The 21,460-nt window shown below is 42.9% G+C and overlaps 1 protein-coding gene across 3 annotated transcripts in view; it reads left to right on the top strand.

The window, feature by feature from the left end:
- MACROD2 (mono-ADP ribosylhydrolase 2) overlaps positions 1-21,460 on the top strand; it is a 1,889,921-nt gene that overhangs the window by 1,769,168 nt on the left and 99,293 nt on the right. Inside the window, exons 12-13 of one of the 3 annotated variants that reach the window (XM_072943798.1) lie at positions 12,640-12,702; positions 17,049-17,117. The exons of 1 other annotated variant lie outside the window; for it this stretch is intronic. In XM_072943798.1, coding sequence (XP_072799899.1) covers positions 12,640-12,702; positions 17,049-17,117 — 132 coding nt within the window. The remainder of the gene's footprint in view (positions 1-12,639; positions 12,703-17,048; positions 17,118-21,460) is intronic. One more of the 3 variants, XM_072943799.1, reaches the window with a different exon arrangement.

The raw sequence follows: 21,460 nt of genomic DNA, 5'->3' as shown, positions 1-21,460 counted from the left end.
ATAAGGGCAGACTTCTGCAAATTGGCCACTTTGGCAGAAAGAACAAAGCACATGCGGGATCACCATGCAGCTAGACGTCCATGTGCCCTTTTATGTCTGTAGCATCGTACATTCTGGCAACGCTTCATTGTCTGTGGCTTACTCTGCCACCAGGAGAGAAGAAACGCATGTTCCTATATGTCTTTTGATGTGGCTTCTGAGACTTACACTGACTTGCCTGAAATCCAATCAGCCACTCTGGATGGTTTTTGCCTAGTCCTTGAGGCTGCTGACTAACTGTTTCAGGGGGCTGTTGAGAACCACCTCAAGGAAATGATCCATTGGCAACTGGTACTGCCCTGGCACAGGGGAGCTAGGGATACCATTTGGAAGAGAATGTACAGGGAAAAAAATACATAGAATTGTATTTGTTCAAAGTAAAGTAAGACCCCAATAACTCTTTTTGGAATATGCTTAATAGTAATTTGGGGATATTGAAGTTCAAGGCCAGGAGGCCTTGATGCTCAGTGTAGTGATTATTGCACTAGTGTTGTACTTAGGAGTACTAGATAATTAGAGTGTTTTCCTTAGACTTGGGAGCAGTGATGGGTTAATTACTGAGTAAAAGTAATTTACACCAAATTGAAAATGACAGCTGATGCCTTTGTAAAGTATGGTTTGATGGAAAAGAAAACAGGAAGATATTGGACACATGTAGGAAAAGGAGAAGTTACCATCGGTCTGGAATCCACAGAATACATGCAGCAATGAGATAAAGGAGGCTCAAGTTCCCCCTTTGCTTAGGCTGGCCTGGAGGGCTTGCAGGAGGATGTGCTCCTGTTTGTGACGTGAAAGGAACAGACATTAGAAGCAACTATTTCAGACCATCAGTCCAAACATACGACCCAGGTAAGATCACAAGAGAAAAACAACGAAACAAAACATAAAGCTAACCAGGAATTTCAGCACGTAGCATAACTATATTAAAAAAATGACTGCTTTTTAAAAAAGTCTTATACACATTGTCTGCATGTTATTTTAGAAGGATTTACTGGGCTGTTTTGTCTCTCCATCTCCTTGGCTTCCCTTCCTTTCTACTGGAACATCTCTACTGCATACCTCATGGGCACCATAAACCACCACATCCCTTTCTCCCCAGGCTCAGTATAGCTCCCCCGTCTCCGGTTTTCCCAGGCCAGATGCTTGGGTGAGACTCCAGGAAGCATTATAGCAGGTGATTCAAAGATTTTGCTTGGAAGCGATGACTAAGGCTCAAATCCTGTTTCCACTCCCTAGCTATAGGACCTTTAGAAGAGCTATTTAAACTCTCCAAACACGACTTCTTCATCTATAAAATAGAATTTTTATCACATCTGTACAGCAAGTGGTTATGAGTGTTGCCTGGGGTGATTTAGAGCTCTTACCACAGAAGCTCGAACCACTCTTCACCCTTCACACCTCTGACTACTCATCAAAGCCAGTCGACTTTACCCTTGAATATCTCCTCCATCCACCCCGTTCTCCCTCTTCACCTCCCACCCCTTTATCTCAGACTTCCATCATCTTTTGTCGGGAGAATTTCAGTCCATTCCACATGGGTCATTTATCTGTGCCTCCGGCCCCCATCAGGACATGCCCCACAAAGCAGGCATGTGAGAGAGAAGCCTTCCATGGCTCCCTACTGCCCTCCATGGAAGCATCTCCCTCCTTAGCAAAGGGTACAAAGCCTTTGGTAACATGGTGGCTCATCCTTCATCTGGCTTCTCCCCGTGCTCCGTCCCCCTCGCCATCAGTGCTCCAGCAGGGCTAAACCACTGTGACCCCCAGACACACATGCTCATTCTCACATTGAGGCCCTGTTCCCCAGCCTTTGAAACATCCCCCCCTCCCTTTAGTTCATCCCACTCCATTTGCCTGGATACCTCTCATTTAGGCCCCACTCGTGGCCCTCACCATCTGCACTCCAGCCCCATGGGGCACCCCCCCAGTCTTCAAAGATGCCACTATCTCTCTGACATAAGCACCTTTGGACATGCTCATCAGTCCAACTGAAACACTTCCATCTTTTCCTTTTTGCCTTATTAATTTCTACTGATTAATTTCACATAATAAATGTCTTAACTTGTCAGCTCAAATACCCCTTCCACAGGGAAGCCCCCACCTCTGATGACCTTCTTAGAGACCTCCTTGTAACTATACTTCCCTCCACCAGGACTTATGATTGAGGACACTATGTTTGTGTAATTATTCAGTTTAAAAGTGTCTTAGGTCAGGTTCCCTAGAAGCCCACCCGAAGACGAAGATTCAAGAGCAAGCAGTTGATCTGGGAAATGATTCCAGGAAGCATCAGGAGGGACGTAGACAAGTGAGACAGGGAAGGGAAAGAGACAAGTACAGGGCTGGGTCCTGCAGGAGAACTGGGAGTGACGAGGTGGGATGATTCCAGGTTGTCCCACTCAGGGGCACGAGGCAGGGGTTACTCACCTGCTTCTATCCATCATTGGTTGAGGGCTGCTTCTGAACTGGCTGCACAGGGCAAGGATCCTGCTGAGACTGGATAAAGCCCTCTGGCAGAGTGCCACCCCTGTTCACGAGGAGAAGCCACAGCCACAGGAGTGTGCAGAGATCAGAGGTGGATGCCAAGGGACAACAGTGAGGATTTGACGGCTTCAGCTACAGTCTGTCTGCCCCACTTGGGCTCCTCTCCATGGCTCTTTCCCTCACTAGTTACCTCTAGAGTAGCACCAGCCAAGAGAAATAGAACTTGAGTCACAAATGTATATGTAATTTTTATTTCTTTTAATTTTGAGAAAGTTTTTTTTTAATTTTCAGAAGCAATCTTTTTTAAAAAAAAAAAGTAAGCAGAAACAGGCAACATTAATTTTAACTCTATATTTTATTGATCCCAATATAGCCAAAGTACTATGCTTTTGACAATGCAATCAATACAAAAATTGTTAATGAGATATTTTATGTTTTGTGTGCTGTGAGGAGAGAGGAATCTCAAGTTTTTTCTCCCCAGTGTGGAGACAAATCTCTAAATTTTGTAGGGAGAAATGTAGGGATTCCTCTCAACCACGGTGAGAAGAAACTCTAACTTTCTCTCTGCGTAGGGTAGAGAAAATGGTCTGGTTTCCCCTCTACTTGGAGGAATCTAAGCCTCTCTACCTTGCATAGAGGGGAATCTCGAGAGATTTCTACTTAAGTTAGAGGAATCTCCAAATTTACCTCTGTCCTGAGTAGAGAAGAATGGTGAGGGTCCCCTCTTGAAGACTGCTGAGATCTAGTTGTCATTTACAGCACATCTCCACTCAGACACATCCCATTTTGTGTCATTAATTAGCTTAATAGCCATTAAGTAAATATTTGGTTAATACCATTACTAGAATTCTGCCATTTTCAAAGTGAGATAAAATATATATATATATAAGGCACTGTTGCTTTTATCGTTGGTAGTAAACTTAGGAGTGATCATCAAGTTTTATCCTCTGTAGGATTATTTTTGAGTGAAGGCACATTTACAAAAAGTTCATATTGAGTTATGGAAAACCCATGCATTGCTTTCACCCTAAAGCTCAAAATTCCAAATCAGCATCTTAAAATTTTTATCTTTACCTCTTAAAATAGTATGTTTCAACACTGAAGGAGCAACTATTTTAAAGGAGGAAAAGGATAAAAACATGAAAATGAAGGTTTTTACTTCCCACAACAATGTGGACCTCATGCAACTTCAAATGTACATGTATTTATACTGTGACCTCCCCAAGGGACACTTGCACTCAGCTCATGTACATCTTCGATCAGTGATTTCCCCAGAAGCAATGGGGACAAGGCAAAGTAGAGAATGGAAGCACTTATTCAGATATTTCCCATTTAATTCAGCTCAAATACCCAACATTTACTCAGATCTATGTATATGAGATAAAATTTTACATTTCCCTCTGGATAATTGTCTCTAGATTCAATTTCACCTTGTGCAGGCAGGTGCATCTCAGGAAACCATCCCATCCATCTTTCTTTTGTCAACTCCTAAAGGGAAAGTCTTCTGTTTTTCAAATAACCTAATTTATTCCCTCTCCACCATCTTGAATTTTGTAGGTACTCAACAAACATTAATTCACGATACAGAATTCGTAGAGGGATTCTTCTATTCAAAGACCATCTTTATATACTTTATATTCTTCAGTAACAGCAAAAAAAGCAAAACAGTGTTTTGTCTCGTCAGTTGTATATTTAACATCTGCACAGAGCTCAATGTGTGCCTGTTTTAAACAAAATGTGTAGGCACACCAGTTCTCTTAACTCAGAAATTTATAAATAACAATACGGGGAAATGTGATTTTTGGAAGCAAATGTAACCTGAGGGCTTAAAGTTAACCAAGAAGTGCAATTGTTGTTGTGTTTGAGAGAGAGAGTGAAAGAATCCCACTGTCATGCTAAGCTTCATTGTGGTCATAATTTTCCCAGTTATGATGTAGACACCAGGTGATTCATACCTGAAAACCTGTGTAATTTATAGCCAGAAGCACCAGCCTAAATCGATTTCTAACCCCAGTTGTACCGCAAATTCATTGGAAGATTATGGGAAAGTTGCTTAATTCCCATTTGTTGGTTTCCTATTCTTAAAAAAAGCCACATTAATATGTTTCTTATTATTGTCATTCCTTCATGGTTAATGACTGTGCTTTGTGTCTCTATGAGGCATTGCAGCTTCCCCAGGGAAGACCGTTCTGATGAATAGTGTTTGTAAAGTACTTGGAAATCCTTGGATTAAAAACTAACCGTATCGGAGTAAAAGTATTTGTATTAACGTGCCATCTGGGAGAACCATATGTTATCTATTAAGAGGGTGTGTGTGATATTGAAAATAGCTCTCTGGCGCATTTCCTCGTGCTATTTTTATACCAGGGTATGCCATGGCAAGCTTTGGCATGCCGGAGCCATACCTGCGTTGTGGAAATGCGGTCACGTTCAGTCCTTCAGCAGGTATTTGTTGATTTCTTATTGCACACCCGGCACTCTCCTTATCGTCATACAAAATATGTGGAAGAGACAGTTGCGTGCTTAGTCTCATGGGCTTCCTTGCTTTGAACATGTGCCACGTTGAGGTCTCCCTTAACATCACATATGCTTTAAAAAGTAACAGGCTTAATTATCTCCTCTTCCCACTATGGGCACAAATGTGCTGTTTGGGAACACTCTCAGAGAGAGAGAGAGAGGACCAAGATGGTGGTCTTCTCTGTCCTGTAATTGAGACCAGCCATGGGTCTTACACATGCTCTGTGAATAGGGCTTGGTGGTAGTCCTACTTGAATTCACTTTGAGCAGAACTAGCCCTGGGGGCCAGGAGAGCGCTGCTCAGTGTTTCCCAAAACGGGCTATATGCTCCACCCCCTTCCCAGGAACTTCCAAGCCATTAGCCTGGTTAACTATCTTGTAACAAGTTCCATCCAAATGCCACTTCCATGGGCCTGGGGAAGGGATTCCTTCTCTAAGGTAACTGCTCCAGTGAGGAGACAAATGGCACAAGGTGTAATGTAACGAGCTCCCTGGCTCTGTGTCTGGGCCACCTTCCTTGGAACATTCTGCCCACACGATGTATGAACCTCATATTTCACAAGTAACCTGGTGATCTTGGAATTAGCAAATTATTTTTCCCTTTTTCCCTGACTAATTCGTGAACTAGCCATGCAAGGCCAGGTAAGGGATGAACATAGTTCATTAATTCACAAATATTTATTGAGAATCGGCTGGGGGTTCATTTGAGGTCCTTAGGACATGAGGCAACAAAGCAAATCCTTGCCTTGCTGGAGCTGACACTCAATTAGGGACAGATATGCATAAGCAATGAACATTACACCTACCTAAGTTACATATCAGAGGATGGTAGATGATTAAAAGAGACAAAAATAAAATATAGATCAGGATGAGGCTGGAGTGGGTGGAGGTGGGGAGACATTACAATTTTAAGTGGGGCGTTCAGCACGGATTGAAAAGGGGATGTTTGAGCAAAGACTTGAAGGACCTGGGGGAAAGCACTCCAGGCAGAGGGGGCGGGGCAGGCAGCACAAAGACCTGAGGACAAGGCATCCTTGTGAGCTGTTCCTCCAGCATGGAGACCACTGGGAGGAGATTAGAAAGAAGTCAGGACAAGGGAACGACTGGATCCCCCGCCCAGGGCATCTCGCTGCCTCTGATCATTTTGGGGCGTGTGAGCAGGAGCATGTATGTTCTGATTTATATTTTAAAGCAAACTGCCTGACTTCTTGGTTGAGAATAACAACCACTGCCCCAACCCCAGGAGAAGGGGAATGGAGGCTGGACCAGGGTGGTGGTGAAGGCAGACACACTCTGACTACTGATGCTCCCTACATGTCACCATGTGTGATTTTAGGAACCATTCTTTGTGATCAAAGAGACGTGACCTTTCCAAACTAGTCTACAATTTCATGAGGTTCAAGCAGAGGCTCAGATAGACACCATAACTTTCCCACATCGAGAACTCAAATACGGTTTGAACAGCAAAAATTATTGCTTAGGGGAGATGAAGCTTCCTTTTTAATTCCTTGATAAGTGTTCATGGAGCCCCTAATGGACTGCAGGCACAGTGCAGGCTGAGGACACCGCAGGAACGCGGGGACATCTTTCTCAGCAGAGGGCTTGTAATTTAGCTCTCCGCGGTCAGGAGAGGCCACAGGGATCTGCAAGGCAAGAGGGACCTTGGGCTTGGACATAGTCTGGAATTTAAGACTCAGCTCTGCTTCTCATTGTGGGGCTTCAGGGAAGTTATCTGACCTCCCACAACCTTGAAATCTTCATCTGTGAAAATATAGATAAAAGTCTGACTCAGTAGGACCGTCGAGGAATGAATGGTAATGGGGACAAGGTGCTAAGGGTGTAAGTACCTGGTGCCTGGGAGGCGCCTTGGAAGCAGCAGCAGCCACTCCTGGCAGAGGGTGGCTGCCCAGCTGTTCATGTCTTTTATCTGCACTGGAAGACACACATAAGTCTCTTCATTAATGAGGCAGCCAACTCAAGAACTTTCTTTTCTAAGATAAATCTACTAAGATAGATGAATCGGCTGATGACACGTACAGAACAAAATGTTTAAATGTTTGGGACTGACCTTCCCTTCTTTTATTTTTCCCTTTCTTCCTTCCTAAAACTGTTAAGCAGGGCTGAGCAAAGTAGGCATTCACGATGAAGGGGGAGTGGTGAAGTGGCAACCTGTCCCCCCACCGCCCACAGAGCACAGGCAAGGTGAAGAGAGCGTCTCAGTCGCAGACTGAGGGAGACCACAGATTTAACAGCTCCACGCAGTGTGTGAGGCTGGATTGCTATGAAAGGTGTTCTTAGTAAACTGGCAGAACTTGACTGTGGTCTGTGGCTTATACGGTAGGAACGTCATCAGGGCTAATCTGATCTTGATGGTTGCATTGCGATCACGGGGAGGGGGGAGTCTTTGCAGAAAATACATACTAAAGTATCCAGGGCTGACTGGGGTGCTCAGGGAGTGATTATATACCCAGCTAACTCTCAGATGGTTCCGGGGGAGAAGTTTCTTGCACTGTTCTCATAACTTTCCACTGTTTAAAATTATTTCAAAATAAAAATATCTTTAGTAGTAAAAAAGTTTAGAGTTGTAGCTCTGCATTCATCTGGCTTGAGTCTTAGAAGAGCTAGTTCCTCAGTGTTCTTAGTGTTCTACATTCATTTGTATGAGATGAGAGCTTAAGTCTTCAGCTATTCTTACATTAGGTATCATCTTCCCATATCGTGTATACTGAACCTTATTTTCACTCTCTTACCCAGCTGGCAAATGTTATTTACATTTCCAGGGAGGCACTAGCGAGCTCTGGTACCGGCTGACTGGTCTGAAACCCTCTGGGTATCACTTCTAGCTGTGGGATCGCAGGCAAATTACTTAACATCTCTGCATTTCAGTTTCTCCATCCATGAAATGTGGATAATAATAATATGTACCTCATTGGGTTGTTATGAGAATTAAATTTGATAATCTATGCAGAGCACTTAGATACTGAGCAAAACATAGTCAGTATTCAATGAATGTTAGCTAACACTAACTAGTATTACCCTACTGCACAGATAGCCCCATTAAATGAACCATAAGCATCATTGATGGCAGTACATACTCTTCAAAAGCATTCCTTATATAAGTTAAATTAATTTTTTTGAGTGTATGTCTTCTAGAGAGCTTGGGAATATATAAGAGGAGAGTATAGTTGGGTGGCAAAAAACAGAATTAAAGACTGTATTTCTTATAAATAAAAGAGTGCTGAGTTAAAAAAAAAATAACTTTGAGTCTTCCTGACCTGGAAAAAGTAATTTGTATCAATCAGCTATTGTCACGATAATACCATGTGACAAATCACCCCATAATGCAGAGCCTTGGAATGAAAAGGTTTATTCTCATGCTCAAAGGCTTACAAGCAGACTGTGGTTCAGCAGATGTAGGCTGGGCTCAGCAAGACAGTTCTGTTTCAAGCTGTGAGTTGCCTGGGCTTGGCTCAAGGCTGTGACTTGGGTCAAGTCTGCTCCAGGTATCTCTCATTTTTTTTAAACCAGCAGCTGCAGAGACATCTTTGGTCTCTGCAAATGTCAGAAGCGCAAGCACCAAGTCCACTTATGCAACATGTTCAAGCTCTTTACTCCTATTGTGTTCACAACATTTCATTGGCCAAAGCACATCACTTGGTCAAGTCCAACATCAATGGAAGAACACTGGGATATATAAGCCATTACAGGGAACCGAAGAATTGGGACCAATAACCAAACCACTGTATTTGAATTGCCTGTGCTCTGTGCATGTCCAGAAGTCTTGGGCCTTTATAAGAAAAGCTAATAGTACACCAGCAGCCAATACATGGCAGGTGGTTTCCCAGGGAGCAAGGATGGATTTGCCTGATTTTCCTCCCCTTTCTCTCTCATTCCCATGCATAGCTCACAAAGGAATGAAAATTTCGGGATAGCCGAAATTTATAGCCATGACATTGAGGTTTTGGCCTTATATAAAACTCTTCCATGTAGATTTAAACATGGACTGAATCTTCACCATCGTCCAATCAATGGAGCATTTCTTCCACTTACAGAAAGTCACTTTACTTATTTTTTTTTCTGTTTTTATTTTTATTTTTATTTCTGTAAAACTCCAGAAATATCCTTGCGTATAGTATAAGCTCAATAAATATGGGTTTAAAAAAAAAAGATGGAGGGCAGGGTCCTAATATTAGAGAAACAAAAATGATTCAACCATTGGAATTCTCCCAGATCACTGTACTTTTTGCCATAGGAAGGTTGTATTATGTGACAGTCAGCATGAAAGATACGGAAATTTATTATCTGAAGTAAATATGGGCTCCTGTAGGTATATTAACTGAGAGAATTTAGCTTCTGTGTGACACTTTTTAAGCTCACAAAATAACCAGTCACTTCCCTGTATTTCTTCACATTTATTGTAAGCCTTTTAAATCCCTTCTAAAAACCACACGTTTACATTCCCCACTCCACTTAACTTTTTATTGTTTCTGTGGGATAGCTAGACAAAAAAGGCTGATAAAAAGAAAGATTGTCCTTATCAAATACTTACAGGTAACTATGTAATGGGATTTTTTTCTTTCCCACCAGAGGAAGCCCACTATTTCACCAAGAACACACCCATTTGCGGGGGGAAGGGATGGCTCAGTGGTAGAGTGTCTGTCTAGCATGCAGAAGTTCCTGGGTTCAATCCACTGTACCTCCACTTAAAAAATAAATAAATAAATAAACCTAATTACCTTCTTCCCTAAGAAATTAAAAAAGAGGAACTCACCCATTTGAGGCGTTTTAAACAGATGAATAAGTTATTAAGCCAGCCAAACTATCCTTCTAAAAGAGTGAAATGAATGCTAATCTAATTGCTGGAGAATGCATAAGCTGGGCTTTCAAAGCAAGACTTCTACACTGGTTCCCCCTGCTGGATTCGAGGATGCACTGTCTGGAAATTGATGAAGGCAATATACCTGAACCTTTTCATTTGAGGGCCTGTTACTCAAATGGCAAATCCAGCATTCTTTTAGGACGCATTTACTCCGTGATAAACATGCCAAGCGTTTCTTGAATGTGCTTTCCAAGGGCAGAAATACTGCAAGGAGAACACAGCACAGACAAGATTCAAAGTGGAAGAGAGACCGTGCCACTTGAGTGTTAGGGACCAGGATGGCAGGCACGTGGGTTAAGGGCAAAAACTCAGCGGCAGTAGGTCAGGTAAAGAGCCTGACTGGTGGTTATTATTGTAAAGCTGCATTTGGTCTGATCATGAATTTCCTTTTCATGTATTTAGAACGGCTGGAACCAATTCCTCCCCTTCCTGGGACTTCATTGTTCTTTCTCTTTCCCTTCTTACCTTCCCCTCTTCACAAGAAAGCTTTTTACCCCGACTCTGTAGGAGATATGGTAACTAGACTAATTTTAAAAGCAGCCTGTCACTGCAGACTTCAAGCCTACTGTGAAATTTGTGTTAAAAGGTTTGTCTATGGGAGGGACAGGAAAGCCGGCAGATTTCTCCTGCTTGGGTCTGAATGCATTTGGTAGGAGGAAGAGGGAAGTACTGACTTATGTTTTTGACACGTGCTCCTGCACCAACTTGGCTTGTTAAGGGAGCAGTAGCTGTAATGATGGCCATTTGCTGCTGACGGCCAAAGCCGGTACCTTCACATCCTCTGAGAGCCTGAACAGAGAAAGTGTCAAACTGTCACGCGGTCCTTCCTTGTCAATACGCCACTGAGAACTTTGGATTTAGGGAGCTGCCGAGCCACTCCAGGTTGTTATATTAAAAGTTATTCTGTGTCCCCCATGACACATGGCACAGAGGTGGGCAAAGGGAACTGGATACACATACTTACATGTTGGCTCGTTATAGCATCCCTCCCAGTCCGGGTACCACTGTTGCTGACTGATGACTGATTGATTTTTGCCTTTCTGTTATAAGTTTTTCTTTCATTCAGGTCAATTCTAAATGTTTCCCCATCTGCACCTCCCTTCAGTAGGTCGTTTTCAGAGCTTCGTGGTAGAAGATGTTCCCATTTTCCCCATTGCTTCTGAGGTCTCTGTTTCAGCCGCACTGGCTGCGTCCTCCTATGGGGAGGTTTCCCCAGCCTCTCACCTCTGGAGTAAGAGCTGGTAGTGGTAGCAGACGGCGGGTCAGAGCACTCAAGCACAACAAGGTTAAGTGGTCTGAGCTGGGCTGAGAGTCAGGACTTTGCAAAGGGCTCAGCCGGGGTGGGAAGGATATAGCTCAAGTGGTAGAGTGCATGCTCAGCACCCAGGAGGTCCTGGGTTCAATCCCCCGTACCTCCTCCAAGTGGAAATCAATGAAGAAACTAATCACCTCCCCCTCAGAAGATAAGCAACACAAGCAAAGGGCCCAGCCGGGTGGCTCTTCTGCTCCTTGTGGCCTTGGCTGAGGTCATCAGTTGGCTGGGGCTGGGCTGGCAGCGGGGCTGGGTTGGAAGGTGCCAGAAGGCTTCAGCCGTATGCCTGGTCCTCTGTGCTTCTTCCTCCATGGGCCTTTCTCCGTTTGGGAGGCTAGTCTGAGTGTCTCTCTAGCATGGTGGCCGGCTTCCCAGAGGGAAAAAAAGTGGAAGCTGCCGGTCTTCTGAGGCCTTGGCTTGGAAGGCCCAGAACATCACTTCCACAGTTGACTGGTCTAAACAAGTCACAGAACCAGGCTGAGTTTAAGGAACAGGGAAATAGATTCTCCTTCTTGAGAAATAAAGGCTCTCTGGCCATCTTTAACCCGGTAACTTCTGCTTCTCTGTTTTCTGTACTTTACTGCGTGTTTTATATTTTGTTCCTGTGTCTTTATATAAATGTATCATTTAAAAATTTTTTTTTCCAAACAAAAAGAGATTTGGAAACCTTGCCAGCAATGAGTTATAAAAGTATGCCTTTATTTGCCTTTGAAACGTTTATTTTTTTTCCTACATATAAATCTTCAGATGTATATTATACATTTAAAGCCAAAGGAAAATTTTAGCTAGTTTCTAGTATATAGCCACCATTGCACCTGCCCTGTTATTTATTTTTCAAGGAGTTATGGACTGTGGCTTAAGCTTGACCAGCATCATCTGTTTAAGGCAAACTATCTCCTAGCATAGGTATGCTAGACTGTCCTGTATATGATGTAAGCAAATGTGTAAAAAAATAAGTAAAAATTGTAAAAAGAAAATTAAATAAAAATAGATTTTTTTTGCAACCTATGTCACACAGGAAGACAAAGGGCTGAGGAAGGTAATCAACCAAGCTTCCTTACACTGTGCATCTTGCTTGAGTCGAGGGAAAGGAGATTGGGGGTAAAATCTGTATTGTGTCTTGGGAAGTGCTGTGTAAGAGAGAGCTGTTCCCAGAACTGCTGAGTGAATTTTGTTTACTGCAGTTCAACATCCCACCAGGCAAATCATGTGAGAAGGGGCGAGGATAAACGCACGTATTTACGTAGGTGATTTGTCTGTTTCATGCCTCTGATTCTTCTCTCAGCCTTGCTTTGTGGGGAGTCATGATACATTGGTTGCAATTAATTTCAGTGCTGCATATTAGCCATAAAGAGATATTTCACACATTGACTTGATGTATTTTTTTTTCCCTCTGTGGTTTTCTTGAAAGATGAGAACGGTCCAGAGGAAAAGCAAGGCGTGGACAAGATGGAAGGGCAGAGCCAAGAAGCAGGTGGGCTCAGATTTCTTTTGAGGGGTCTCCTAGGCCTCATCCACAGAGGTGAACAGTGGCTTTACTTGGTGCTCTGTTCTGAAAAATGTGTGTGCCTTTTCACCAGGTTAAGGTCCATGTTCATTCAGGTCTCCCTCAGGAAGGCACCGACTCCGTTCATGATGAGTGTCAGGGCCTCAGTCAGTGGGTACCCTCTCTTGTCTAATCACCAGGTCCACTTTCTCCCCTGTGATGGCAGTTTGCTTAGCGATGCCCTATGCTGGAGGGGCAGAGCTTGGAAGTACCAAGTCAGAGGTGGCTGGCTGAGGGCAGGTTAAATCCAGCAGATTTAGTCTGGGAGGAAAAGTGAAATAAAAAAACATGTAAAGGAAATATATCAGAGGCTTTCCTTCCACTACGAATGGAGTGTCCTGTACTGTTTTGCTTTAAATTTTGAAGATCTGTGCTCCTGGTCATTTCTGTGTATGTTGTAGATGATAGTGAATGTGACCAGGCCTGACTGCCTCACACATGGAGCTCAGTGAGACCCGAAGCTTTCCTGACGTCACCTCTGCCCGCTGGGGGAAACATGGGGGACAACGGAACACTTAGAGATCCTCTACTGTGGATTATAAATGGAACATTTTTTAGTAAAATAGCACTTAAGGAAAGAGATTGTCATCGCCTTAGATTTATCTCTTCTTCCCCCTCCTTTTTGTAGTCAGGCACACTCTCCTTTAAAAAAAATGATTCTCACAGTTTTGCAGTTATCAAGACAACCAACAAAATAAAAATATCCCTCTTCCATGTATTTTACAAGCCATTCTCCCAGTTCTAATGAGCCCCCTGGATGGGGCATTTTTAAAAATTGTGGGTTCTGCTAACGTACCAGGCACGTCTTAGGCTGTATGCTGAACTGTTGGAAATAAACCAGGTAGTGTGATAGGTTTTTCACTGAAAACTTCCTATATTAACCTTAGAGCTTTTGCTGGAGAACTGAATGCTTTTATTATTAACCTGGAAGATGGAATTGAAGAAGGCCAATCAAAGAAGGCATTGAAGCAAGGCAGCGAAGACCTTGTGTACCTGCCACTGGTCAGCTGATCCCCTTTGCTGAAATGTAGTCCTGGCAATGAAATGAATTTCTGACGCAGCAAACTGTTGTTTCCGATACCTTGCCCCCACCCCAGCTCCCAACCACCACATCATTCTACCCCCGGAAGATGAGACTTATGTGAAAAGTTGTCACTGTTTTTCACTGTTTGGGGCTGATAAATATTAGTCAACTAACTGCTGACAGCTGAGGCCATTCTCCGAATATTGTGGTTTCACAGATTTTACTCACTCATTGCTCTGTCCCAAGCTGTCTTTGTCGACCTTTATTTCTCCCACCCTTGTTTATACACACACACACAGAGGTATGCACATACATACACGCACACACATCTGCCTGTGTTTTGTTTATTCATATCTTTTCCTTTAATCAGCTGAGTGCAGGCAGTTTCTTTTTGGATTTGGGATCACCCTGCCTGCCAAGAGAGGGTGGTAGACTGCAAGCCCTCTTCTCCACCTCTTGGCCGGACAGCATCACCGCCACAATAGGGCAGCCTCTCAGTGCAAAGAAGATTCCTAAATGCACCCCTGACGGGCTCCTCTTGCCCCTCCAAGTGGGCCTGCTGGCACACAGTCCAATGGCAGGATTCATCTCTAATCTTGGCCGGTGTCAACATACAGTGTGTGTCCATTCTGTCTCCCTGATCCAAGTACGGAGAAATCCAAGATGCAGTTCTGGTCATTAGCGTCCTTTTGACCTGCTGTTATTCTCCCCCTCCCCCCCAAAAAAGAAACTTTTTCTTTTTCATTTAGTAGAATCCCAGCTTCAACTTCAATTACACAACTCTGCAGGCCTTTCTCCTATGTCATGAAAAAACACAGTCTCAAACCAGCATAATCCAACTGTTCTGACTGCTGTCAGGATCAGATTAGTTCAAAGTTGTAGATCATATTCCTCAAACTGCAATTTGACAAACACGTACCAGGGGCTTGCTCTGACCCAGCCACTTTTCCAGGCACAGAAGTAGAACAGCAAAAAATAAAGGCAGTAGCCTTTCTTCCTTGAAGCTTCTGTCCTGGGGGAGGTGATCCAAAAGTAAACAGTAAAAAACTGTAAGATAGTGATGAATGCCTTGTGGGAAGATGAGACAAAGTCAAAGGTGTATTGAGAAGGCCCCAGGCCATTGGGGAGGACCTCCTGAGGGAGCAGTAATTAAAGTGAAATCTCAGTGATGAAATGGCTGAGGAGCATTCCAGATGCAAGGACCAGATAATGCAGATACCTCAAGGCCAATTTTAGCTGGTCAGGTCAGGTCATTGGAGAAAGAAGTTCAGATCAGCTGGAGCCTGGTGGATTAGGGAGAACGTGGTGCCAGGTTTGGGAAGAGACCATAGTACCAAGTTATGTCCGACTGTGTAAGATTTGATTTTATTAGAACTACAAAGAGAAGACAGTGGACAGCTTTAAGTAGTGGAGGGGCACAATCTGTTTTAACAAGCTCACCTTGTCTGCAAATGAAAATGGGTCCAAAGAGACAAAGTGAGACCAGTCAGAAGACTATAGCAGGAAATCAATGACGGCGGTTTCTGGAAATAGAGATAAAATAGATTGTTGTGTTTTGTCCCAGAGGCAGAGATAACAGGATCTACTGATGGACTGGATAGGGGCTACGGGGGAAAGAGAAAGCCAGGCTAAATCCTAGGTTTTTAGCATCAGTAACTACACAGATGATGGTGCCACTTACGGATATGTGAACGACTGGCTACAAAGCCCAGTTTTTACTGAGAGTTAGTGGTTCAGTTTTGGCCATGGTAAATTTGAGAGGACTCTTAGCCTGTGGGATGTCAAGAAGCCAGTTAGATCCATAAGTCTGGATTTCTAGGGAGGGGTGAGGATCAGAGATGGCAGGTTTGGGACTCACTGGCGTATAAATACTACTTAAAACCCTGTGACCAGCCGAGATTCACCAGAGAGAGCATGTAAATCAAAAGAACAATGAGGCTGGGACACCATGGCATCTGGACACCATGGCAAGAGGGGAGAAGAAGCAGTCACAGCAAGAAAGTGTTTCAGAAAGAACAGGGTCAACTCTGCGAAACGCCACTGGGAAGCCAAGTAAGATAAGAAAAGAGAAATCACCACTGGATGTGGCCAAGTGAGGTCAATGGCACCTCTGACAAAAGAATTCTTCCAGGAGGATCCAAGCCAGTTGGAGCTGTGAGATGAGGTGGTCAAGAACAGAAGCATAGACTGCTCTTTTAGGGAGTTTTGCTGTGACGGGAAGCAGAGAAATGCAAAGCCGTGACATCCAGGCAAGGTTGACAGTTCACAGTTTGCTCATTTTTTTAAATAGGGGTTTGTCACCTATTAACAGCAAGTGATTCACCTCCAAGAATCCCCCACTAAAAATGTATTCTCTGTTCTGATAGAGACATGACCTGAAAGTAACAGTCATATGCATTATGAACAGAGGATGTGCAAGGAAATCGGATTTGCCTTTAATGTGTGTTAGTTGTCATCTTCGGTTCCATAACCTTGTTATTGCATGAAAAACTATATATATTTCTTTTCCATTTGTCAAGTATTAGCCATTTCTAATGATTTTGATAATCCTTCCAGTCTGAAATTTACTATTTTAATGTTGGTAAGTGAGTCATTATCCTGGAAGCCAAATGTGAGTGCAGTCCGTGTGGTACTGATAATGCTGAGAAGGAAGACCCACTCTGATGAGATTATTGCTTCTGGGGTGGGACAGGGAGGGACCTTGAGTTCCTTAGTCCCCACCTGGTGCTTGGCTGACATGAAATCACCAGATGAGTTTTGGTGCTTTCCTACAAATGGTCGCCTTCTCTGCACTGACAGCCATCGGATGCGCTCCCTGGAGTCTGACAACCAGGCTTAATGGGACAGAAGTGCTGTGCTGGGAAAAACCAAGCTTTAAACACAGACACATGAAAGCATTTTGTAGAAACTTGCAAGGATATGCTTTCTTTCACAATCTTTTACTAAGAAAAATAATGTGCCAGCCTTCTAAAGGTGGAAATGAAGCAAAATACCAAAATCTAGTAGTACCAGTGACCAGGATTCTTCACCAGAAAATAGTCTGTGGTTCACTGGGCTCTTTCTTAACTGAAGGTTTTGTTCCATTACTCACAGAGAAGAGGCACAGACCCTAACGCCTTCAAAGCCCATTCAGTGCATTAGAGCAGGAGACAGGCTCACACTCCTCCAGTGGAGCAGGAGGCGTGATGGGCAGGGAAGCTCCACCCGGCAGTATTGACTCTGAGGCGGTGTTTCTCCTTCTGCTTTGTAGACGATGCCAGCACTGCTCCTGTGCCCAGCCCTTCTTCAGTAGAGGCAGCTGAAGTCTGCAAAGATGAAGGTATGAGGCCACTTACTACATCTAAAAATCACAAGCTGTTAGAGAACCATTTGGGTTATGCTTGTACTGGTCAATGAAGCAGTGAGCAAATCTATCTAACTCTCTTCAAGCATCTCTATTTCCAACACAAATATCCAACCCACTCTGTTTTATTCCATACCTGCCCTTTCTACAGTGTATACGTCCATTTATATCTGCCCCTCTGAAAAGTGACTGTTTGTAAAACAATAGAATGACTGGAGGAATGATGTTTAAAGAAGATGTTTATCTGAAACACTGGACTTAGGCTGTTTACATCTACTCCTCATGAAGGAGTTCCTTTGAGAACCACCTACCAGAAAGCTGCATTATGTAGACATAATAAGAAAGAAGAAATGTTTGAAAGGCATCTTTGAAAATAAATCTTTGGCAAGAGCATCATTCCTCATTTTATGGACAGTTCCTGTGGAAAATGTGTCTTCAGAAGATACTTCTGAAAATTTGATGGAGAAACAGTGGGAACATTTATGGGCAGATAACAGAATTTTTAAAATATGTATTATCTAAAGGGAAATAAAAGAGTCATTTCTTTTTTTTCATTTTTTTAAATTTTTATTTTTTTTAGTTGAAGTATAGTCAGCTTACAATGTTGTGTCCATTTCTGGTGTACAGCATAATGTTACAGTCGTACATACACATACGTATATTCTTTTTCATATTAAAACAGCCATTTCTTTCCTTTCCCTCCTAATTGACTATCCCCCCATGCACAAAAAAAAACAGTATTATTTTATCAGTCACTGATTACTCCTAAAAACCCTTCTGTGAATGGTAGACTCTATTACTATATTTGTACAAATTGGCATCTGGTAAACCATGTGATCTACTTGGAGCTTTTAGATAAATATGCTGAAGGCATTGGTTCAGTCTGGAGTGATATGCAACTATATCTGTACTTGACATTGATACTGGCTACTCCTAGAAAACACTGGCTACTCCAGTGTTTAGAAAATCAAAACGGTCTTAAAAATAATACTTAGCTACGTGCATCATTCCTTCCATGTCATGTTGCCTGGGAAATGGCTTTTCTAAAAAGGGGTCCAGGGGCCGAGGGGAGGGGCGGGGCTTGGTCCTTGCTAAGACTGTGAGCTCCTGGGGCCAGATGGTGGAGGCTTAAACCCTGTCTCTGCCCCTGGAAATCTATGTAACCATTGACAAGTAACCCAAGTCCTTAACAGGGAATTAACAAGTAATGGCAAGTAATTAACTTCTTTGCGTTTCAGTTTCTCCTCTAGAATGGGGACAATAACCGTGTTGACTTCACAGAATACAATAATACATGTCAGTTGCTCAAACTGTGCACCTGGCACATGTGCAGACTGGGCTCCCATAGAGATGAGGGAGCTCGCATTACTAGGCAGGGCTCGTGGAATCAATACCTGTGAAAGGAAAGAGAGAAAAGCAGAACTGGGTAAAGGAAGAAAGAGAACTGCAAGGCATTCTCAACAGAAGCCACAGCTAGTCGGAGGATGGCATGACCACTCTAAGATGTCCAACTGGGATGAGAGTCAGGCTGTTAAAACCTTTCATTGATAAGTCACCTGTCATGTGACCTCGGATGAAGCAACCCTCTCCTGTCAGGTAATCCTGGTAGCTTGACGTGGATGAGGTTGCCTGCACCTGGGAGAGAGATAAGTTCTTCATTCCTGAAGGGGAAGCCGGGCGGCCCAACACAGCAGCCACCATACTATTGTTTGCATGGCCTTTTTCTTGTTCGTTATCACTTTCTAATTGAATCCCTTAGCACCTCCTTTCGTACTACTCAGCTCTGTGTTCTGACATCCCTGGTTTTAAAACCATTTGGAATATCTAAAAATGTAAATAAACCATGTTAGATCACATAGGTGCTGATAATAAACTCTAGGTCATCTTAGAGAGAGAAATAAACCTGACCAGGTCAGAATGTGGTGTTCAACCTAAGCAGATAATTTTTAGACATCCCAACCATTTAGCTTGTGAAAAAAAATTTAAGTGTCATAAAGTGGAACGGCAGAGTTTAGGAAACAAGAGAAATAATCTAATTTAAGTGCTTCAAGCTGAGATTTTTCCTGTGGAGTTGTTTGGTTTAGAAATATCACACCTTTATAGAAGCACACTGTTTGTGATGTTTCTTGATGCTTTTAGGATCTCACACCATTAATTGCTCATGTCAGGATCAATTTCTCAGAACCCTTTTAGTTTTTTTTTTTTTTTTTTGCATAAAATTTGTAATGGTGGTAACTCCAACAAGATCTGTCACATATCACAAATGCAATTCCCTAATAAGACTAAATATGAAGTTTTAAGAATTTTTACTGAAATAAATTGTTAATATCCATTAACCTCTGGATCTTACGAAAAGAATTTTGAAGTCCACATTAATAGGCGATCCAGTGTCCATTAAAAATAGAATATACAGATAATGATTTTTGCCTTTTCCTTCTGAAACAGCATGCCTACAGAAGACCACTGTTTTTAACTGATTATCAGTTCAAAACTTAGACCAAATGTCTCCTGCTTACAGAGCTGCCATCTTGACTGATAGACATAGCTTAGAATGAAAAAGAAATGAATTTTCCATTGAAATCCTCCAAGATTGAGGTCATGATGAGGTTAAAAGGCATTCATATGTGTTGAGGATTCATTTCAAGCTTCCACCATTATTAGTTTCATGTGGAAATATATCTCCTTGGTGACATCTGGGCTATTTATGAGTTCTGCAGCTCTAAGACTGCTTATAAAAACGTTCATTACACTCTCCAGTTTAAGTGGCGGAACATTTTTGCTGACCAGAACTCCTCCAGGAGCCCTTACTCACTTGTCTTTGTTTCTAAGCTTTGATCCTGACCCAGGATCATTTTCCGAAAAAAGGAAAAGACCCCAGTCTTGTCTTAACTGAAAGACGAGATTACAGATGGGAGACTGAGTGCATTGTGCAGGGAAAGATTTTCAAGAATTCCTTTAGGAAAAGAAAAGTACGCCTCCAAGAGCGGGAGGCAGGCTGACCTAAGGGAGGAAAAGCAATGGTCTTCGTTTTGCCCTTTCTCTCATACCCTCGCTTAAAGGTGCTCTTTTGATTGATTGATGGCTCTTGCCCCTGGAATGCCTAGTCATGTTTGTCTCCTTTGCATGTCCTTACCCACGGTGTACACAGAAAAACCCATGGGGGGGCCTAAACCGCAATGTTAAGTATGTTACAATGAGCACTGGGTCACGTTCAGTTAAGGTTTTTTTGCTACCGTGCAGTTGCGACTGTCAGGTTCTAACCAGTATCTTGCTGGCACTCATTTAGAAGTAAAGTCCCTTTATGCTGGAGGCAGGCATAATGTCATCTTCAGGACCATCCTCCCTCTCCTCTACCTGTCTGTCCAGTGCCCCCACTTATCTAACTACCTAACATTATCACCAATATTATGGCCTTTAAAAAAAATTATTCTTTCCAATATACTTCCCAAAGGTTTTGAGACTCTCCAGTTATTTTCTGCTTTTGCTCATTGGTTGGCTGGTTTCATATTTGTTATAATTTTAGTTTCCACCAGAAACTACTTTCCTCTAGAGTGCAAGGACTGAAAACAAGCAAACAAACAAACAAAAAATAAGCTGGCCTTTTTGTCACTTGTCTAAAGTCAGCTGGTTTGGGAGAAAAGATTTTTTAAAAATTAAAGCACATATGTGAAAGTTGAAGAATTTCAAGAGGAAATGTCTTTGGGGGTATCTTCTATGCCAGTGATTTTGTTCAAATGTTCTAGACATATTTCCCCCTGGGTACCGAGAATGGATGCTTATTACCCATTTCCCCCACGTAACTGCGAACAGTGCAAGCTGCTAACAGAAGGAGGTACCACTGATCGGCTTACGGATCGTGAGCTAGATTGTGAGCTGCAGACTGAGGACACCTGTTCCCAATGACTCATCACAGCCCTCAGGGTGGGCAGGAGTTGAGTTGGGAGGATGAGATGTGAGGAGGAGGAACACTTATGAATAATTCATCTACACAGGGGGTGCCTGCCAGGGATGTGGCAGCCAGGACTGAATTGAAATGAATTCCAACGTAAAGCTGGCCTGAGCAAATATCTGTAGGTTGACAGGAGCTCTGAGGTCATTTATAAAATAGGTGTGCACTGTCTCGTGAGAGATTTCTGTCTCTCCTGGTACAAATATTCCAATCATTGATTTAATGGTTTACACGTTAAACCCTTAAAAACAAACTCAGGAGTACAAATGTTCAAGCTATTTAAGTTAGCAAATAGGCACTCAGATGAAGGGGAGTGGAAACACTGGAGTAAAATTTGCATTAGGAATATCAAGTACTCTGGTCGAAACTG

The sequence above is a fragment of the Vicugna pacos genome, chromosome 19 (assembly GCF_048564905.1).
Source record: "Vicugna pacos chromosome 19, VicPac4, whole genome shotgun sequence".
NCBI classification, from domain to species: Eukaryota; Metazoa; Chordata; class Mammalia; order Artiodactyla; family Camelidae; genus Vicugna; species Vicugna pacos.
The sequence above is the reverse complement of the archived record's forward strand: the minus strand, read 5'-3'. Positions and strand labels throughout refer to the sequence as shown.